Below are 6544 nucleotides of genomic sequence, written 5' to 3' on the forward strand. Positions count from 1 at the left end.
GTGTAAGTGGGGCTGGCCAGGACGCTTGTCTGGCTGAACCCCGTGCCTGATCACTGCTATCCGTTCCAGCTCCTCATCCCTTCTTCTTACATCTTTTCTTAAGCATTTCTCTGCATCTGCTCGCTCTCTGTCCCCTGAAGAACTCGGTGCCAGCTGCTGGCGAGACCTGTGTGGGTGGGAGGGGAATTGGGTGGCAGCTCCTGGGGTAAGAGCAGGGGGTTGGTGCCCTTGCCCTGTGGTTCCAGTGACGGGGGCAAGCGGGGTCTCCATCTCTGCTGCTGGAGCCAGGGGTGGGTCTTTAACCCCCAGTTAAAAGACTGCACTGGGGCAGGAATTGTGTCTGTTCCCAAAACCAGCTGTGGGGGGGACAGGGGAGTGAGGAGCTGGGGTCACTGCCCATGGGCCTGGTGCCAGCTGTGGGGGGAGAGTCAGCATCTTCCCCAGTTCTGGGATGACTGGTGTGCCCGTGCGTATTCACTGGCAAACTTTAAGCTGGACTGGCTGGTGACTAGGGGGGACTGGGGGGTCCAGGCTAGGGTTCTCCTAATCCATTTGCTATGCAATGTATGTTTTTTGCAAAAAAAAAAAAAAAAAAAAACCAACCCAAAAAAACAACCCAAAAAACATTTGCCCTCTAGTGTGGCTTGCTGACATAGGCTTTTCTACTCTGTAAATGACAGAAATCAAGTCAGTGAATGAATCAGCAACGTGAGTGGATTCTGCCTCTGCTAAACAGAAAGAAAAAAATGTAGCCAGGCAACCACATTCTTATGTTGGCTGCTCAGAGATTATGCCTCCCTCACTAACTCTGCGGGCTGTGTCAGCAAAGAAAAGCAAGAGAAGCACAGTACAAAGTGTTCCAGGTGTCAGTCCCCACCATTTTTGGTGACTTGTGAAGAGTAGATGGCTATACTGGAGTAGACCGAGGCTGTTCTGGGAGTCTGCTGTTTTGGCCAGCGCCTAATAATAAAATCATAGAATCATTTGGTTGGAAAAGACCTTTGAGATCATTGAGTCCAACTGTACCTGTCCACTACTAAACCAGATCTCTGAGCACCTCATCTCCCCATCTTTCAAATCCCTCCAGGGATGGGGACTCAACCACTTCCCTGGGCAGCCTGTTCCAGTGCCTGAGAACCCTTTCAGTGAAGAAATTTTTCATCATATCCAGTCTGAACCTCCCCTGGTGCAACTAGAGGCCATAATCACAATTACAACACTGATGGACATATAAGTCAAAGGAATTTTAAGATTCACATGTGCTCATCAGATGTACAGGCCACTGAGAAGCTCATAAATTACTGATGAGTCTTCTTCCTAAAAGTAATCTCCACCTATGTAGACTGCACAAACTCACTTTAGTCTTCCTGCTGTGCTCTTGAGTGCTGGTAACGGTTTAAAAAGGATCAGAATTGTACTCAAATTACCAGCTGGACTAGTATCCAATGTACTCCTGGAATTTCAGTCACAAACTCCAGCTGGTACATTATGTATCCCATATCTATCTTGGATGTGAGGGTACCAAACACCTATTAAAAAAATAAAGCTGTATCCTTTTGTTTCTGCAGATTTTAACTTAAAACCAAAAGTTTGCACAAACTGCCTCTGTAAATGAACTGGAATAAAGACAGACACTCTCCCACACTGCTTTGGATGGAATGAGATCTGTTCAGCAATAACTGAGCATACACCCAAAAAGCAAAGCTGGCACAGGAGGAAAGTATGATACAGAAACAAGATCAGCTCACAATGAAGTGTTGCGCCCACGTGAAAACATTCTGCCACAAGAATAATTTAGTAAGAAAGCCTTACCTCAGATCGAGACACCTAACAGAATGACATGCTCTCTTGCACAGGTGTAAAAAGAAAATGGAGCATAAAGTTTCACTACATGAAATGATAACAGAAAATAGCAGGTTTCTGTCCCCAGAATCAGAGGAAATCCCTTTTCCTTCCTTTAATGCTTCATAGTCCAAGAAATTACTTTCCTCCCTTCCTTCCTCACTGTTCCTTTTATTAAGTCCAACCATTTCTTGTATCAGCTGCTTGTAGAGTTCTGGACTTTGCTTGCAATAATAATCTCTCTCCCATTGCCAGCAAAAGGACGGCTACTTTACAGATACCATCAGGATCCAGATTCATCAGCACAAAAATGGGACATGGGAAAGCAGAACAGGACATTAACAGAAGAGCTGACACTACAATTACACAGCGATTTGTTAAGATGAAGATTCTGCCATTCAATTTAGGTGAGTTAAGTAGTAAACAAGACACCATCTCACAAACAAGGGGAAGAGTCACCAAGATCAGTAAACACTGGTATTTTGTGTTCATGAGACACTAAAATTAAAGAAACCTCAGTTTTCTAACTAAAAAGGTCAGTGCAGACCTCAGAAGAAAGAAAAGACCAAATCAAAGGAACAACAGCACATACATTTTATGAAACTAACAAATGTATGTTCTGTAGAATGCTGTATATGAATAAAAAGAGTCACTAACAGACAAATTCCCTGCATGATTTGCTATATTTTACACAATGTGGGGAAAAATGTGCCTTTTCTCCAGCTAGCATAGTGGTGAATCAAACGCAAATCATGTCTACAACAGTAGAACCTAGAGTTCCCAGTTGGGATCAGAGATCTTCCTACTTCCTGCTGTGCCAAAATAAAGGAAAATGCATCTCAGCCTTAAACAGTTTACTAACAGAGGCAAAAGGAAAAGCTGCCATGAAATTATAGATACAGATACCCAACTTGTGCAAGACCCACTGACAGGCAAAGATCACGGCACTACGGAGAAGGCAGAGATGTTTGCGTTCTCAGCTACATTGCTAGAGCCGTAGTCATATTCTGCTCCTGGTTCCATTGGTTTGATATGATTTTGAGCAGACTTGGTCATGACAGTGCAGTGCCTTTTAAATACCACACACGTTAAACAGAATCAGAGAATCACAGTAGTTTGAAAAGACCTTTAAGATTACCAAGTCCAACCATAAACCCAACACAACCAATTCCACCTCTCAACCATGTCCCTGAGCACCTCATCTGCCCGTCTGTTAAATCCCACCAGGGAAGGTGACTCCACCACCTCCATGGGCAGCCTGTTCCAATGCCTGAGAACCCTTTCAGTGAAGAAGTTTTTCCTCACATCCAATCTCAACCTCCCCTGGTGCAACTTGAGGCCATTTCCTCTTGTCCTGTCACTTGTTCCTTGGTTGAACAGACCCACCCCCACCTCTCTACACCCTCCTTTCAGGGAGTTGCAGAAAGCCAGAAGGTCTCCCCTCAGCCTCCTTTTCTCCAGGCTCAACAACCCCAGTTCCATTAGCCGTGAACTCATCCCACTTGTGCTCCAGACCCTTCCCCAGCTCCGCTGCTCTTCTCTGGAGAGGCTCCAGTAGCCTTTTATCCAAAAAGTCAATTGACATTTCCATGACAGACCAATGCAGATCATTGTACATCTGCCACATTTCTATACTGTCTCTATAGGGATTTGTTACTGGTCATAGCCAAAGCAGCAGCCTGGAAAGGCTTCCATTTAGACCCTGTCTCTTAGTGTTCCTTTGGTCCTTTAACAAAGACTAGGGACACAATTTTGTGAGAAATTGTTTAAGATTTCAGTGTATTTCACTGTAACAGTTCCTTCCTCAAGCTCTTCATGGATTTAGCTGCTCAGGTTTGTTCTTTACCCAAACATTGTCTCTTCTGCTCTTTCTATGCTTGAAAAATAGTCTTCAATTTTACAACTATACCAGTTATGAAAACCTGACCTGCACAAATGTTATTGAAACCTTTCCAGTAAAGGGTTTAAAAATTAAAGGATGGCTTATTTTGAAATTTTTGTTGTTAGATGCACAGTATTCTTTTCAGTAAAGTTAATCTAAATGTTGTCTTCAGTAACAGCAACTACATGAGCACCTAGTGCTTCTTAAACCCTGAGCAGGCAAGAATCATAGCAGCATAGCTGTGTGAATGGATACTATAGCTAGGGGGCCAAAATCCTATAGAATAAGAACTCGGAAAGGTGTAGGGCACTGCTGATATCCCAACACCAAACTCAACACTTACCTACCAAACAATTAACAACCACAAGAGCTTATGGGCATCATCTCCATCAAAACCAAAGCTCAAATGCTACTGCAAGGGTTTTGTCATCTTGCAAGTAGAGGATTAAAGCTTTGCAAAGATGTAATTGAAGCTTCCACTGAAATGGATGTGAAGTTAAACATAACAGCTTTGATGAACTTTATAGCTCCTTCATCAATTTTCTCCAGATGGATTTTTTTTTGTAGGTTCAGAATCCAAAATAAGAGGTCTCCAAACACAAAGCAGCATGTACTACACAGAACACAGACACACACACACACACGTAGCCAAGTCCCCTGTGTGGTTTTTCATTGTTGGTGGTTTTGTTATGTTTAAGTTCTACAGACAATCTTTATAAAGTATTAGTTTCATCATATGCATACTGTATTACAGGTGTTCTACCACATGAATAAATACTTGTAATATATTAAAAAAAATCAGAACATAACTCTTGCCTTTGAAAACTTACCAATGCCCAACACAATTAAGGCTCACTAAGCAATTTCAAATTTGTAACAGTCTCTACATTTGAAAAATGCATTAGTAAAGTTTTTAAAGAACAGTTTGATAATCTCTCTTAAATGTGTAACAGTGTCCCTCCTCCATAAATATATGCTAGCTTTTCTTTCACCACTCTCCTTTCACACTCCATGTTTTTCTATTGTTGTCTTTACAAAAGGAATAAAAGTATCAAAAAGAGACAAACAATGCTCAGTTCAGCTCCTTCCGAACTTAACAAAATTCTATTAAATACTCAGGGTAGATTTGGTTGGCATCAAAGATAACAAAGATCTTTGGGTTCCAGGTATTATCCACACAGCTGTCGTACAAGTTCACAAAACTTCCATCTTTCGAAGGAGGCCTCATGTATTTTGAATCACCGTTGATATAGTCACCAGTTATTACACGAGCGAGAAACATGACTTTATCTGGTCTATGCAGATGAGGCTGCAGATTCACACCATGGATTTGAAAAGTGTCTCCATGCTTCATGTCCTCTTTGCAGAAGCGACTGGAATATGATGCATCTCTTGCGAAATAGGTGCCTTTCAAATAAAAAAAAAAAAACCCAAACCTGATTACATTTTGATCATGACAGCTTAACTACCATAGCATGGATCAGAATGATGAAAGGTGCCTGTTGTTTTATGTTCATTAAGCAACACCATTTTTTTCTTTTTCCTAAATTATTAGATTATAGTAACTTGACCAAATATGTTTAGTGGGAACATTTTAATAGGGAGATTTACTTGCTTTGTTGGGCATCCCTTGCCCACGCTCCCTGGTCCTACCATCCAGTTGTGCCAATCACATTTCTTACAGCATCTTAACTTTTTTAATCACACTTGATGTAAAGGCAGAGCTAGATTAAACTCTTGGATAAACACAGGGAGGACATCACAAAGAACATACTGCAGGGAACACTTCACAATGTTAAGACTGTTAAGATTACCGAACTGTTGTACGTGACAAAAATACCGACCTTTTCCGTAGACAGCAGCGTGCATCCCATTTATTCTCCAGTCAAAGTTATGAATACATATTGCTTCTACAAATTCATTACTGGTGCCATGAAACAACATCTGCTCATTAATAGTTGGGACCCCTCTTTTCTTCTTGAGTTGAGCCTTTTTCCTACAGAGAACACATAATACAGGATTACAAACATCTCTACAATGAAGTTACTACTCTAACACCGCAGAGGGAACAGACCTAAAACACTCCAAACCTTCCACTTCTACAAGTGTCCTGAGGATTCTGGTTTTTAAACAGATCAGAATTCTTAAGGTATATGTATAGAAGTCAAATACGTCTGGATCCTGCGGACTATTTTCAGAAAGAAACGTCTTTTATACCAATTTTATCAACATTGTTCATTTGGCATTAGTTTTACTGTGGTCATTTTCTGCAGACACATTTTTAAAAGAAAGGTGTTTTTCTCCCATTTTGTTCCCTCCACCTACTTAAAAAGCATGGTGAGAGAAAGAACAAAGTTAGTGGATTATAAAGTATAATTATCCAGGTAAACCAGCAAAATTATTACCTAAATTTTTAGATAAAATTACTTCAACATGATCATTACATAATGTTTTTCTGAACTTATGTTTTTTGTACTTTCTAAAAGAGATAAGCCATGCATTTACAGGGTTACATCTGTCTAGAATTTTGAAAAAAACCCAAACAAACAAACAAACCCCAAAACATTATTCTACAGGTGAACCTACATTACAGTCTCATGGGCAGAAGGCCATAGCACACCTTCAGTTAAATAACAGACATTTTCCATCAATCTTTTTTAAGTGACTTTTTGCCAGTGGGGTTTTCCTAAGATCCAGCTGACTCTGGAGCTAAGTCTAATCACTGAGCTCTTCATAATAACGATCCTTTGACTGTACAGACAAAAACAAGTTGAAAGGGCAAGTGCCGAATTTTGCACCTGGGACACGGCAACCCTGGCC

The 6544-nt window shown here is 41.1% G+C and overlaps 1 protein-coding gene across 1 annotated transcript; it reads right to left on the reverse strand.

Moving 5' to 3' along the window:
• Nucleotides 1-4817: 4817 nt before the first annotated feature.
• LOC104532198 (protein mono-ADP-ribosyltransferase PARP11-like) lies at nucleotides 4818-5720 on the reverse strand (the record flags this gene model as incomplete). Its single annotated transcript, XM_029087299.1, has 2 exons — nucleotides 4818-5131; nucleotides 5569-5720. Coding segments are annotated over 2 exons (466 nt in total), but the record flags the coding sequence as incomplete, so codon positions are not given.
• Between the last annotated feature and the right edge of the window lie 824 nt (nucleotides 5721-6544).

This window comes from Antrostomus carolinensis, unplaced genomic scaffold (assembly GCF_000700745.2).
Source record: "Antrostomus carolinensis isolate BGI_N321 unplaced genomic scaffold, ASM70074v2 scaffold14761, whole genome shotgun sequence".
In the NCBI taxonomy this organism is placed as follows: domain Eukaryota; kingdom Metazoa; phylum Chordata; class Aves; order Caprimulgiformes; family Caprimulgidae; genus Antrostomus; species Antrostomus carolinensis.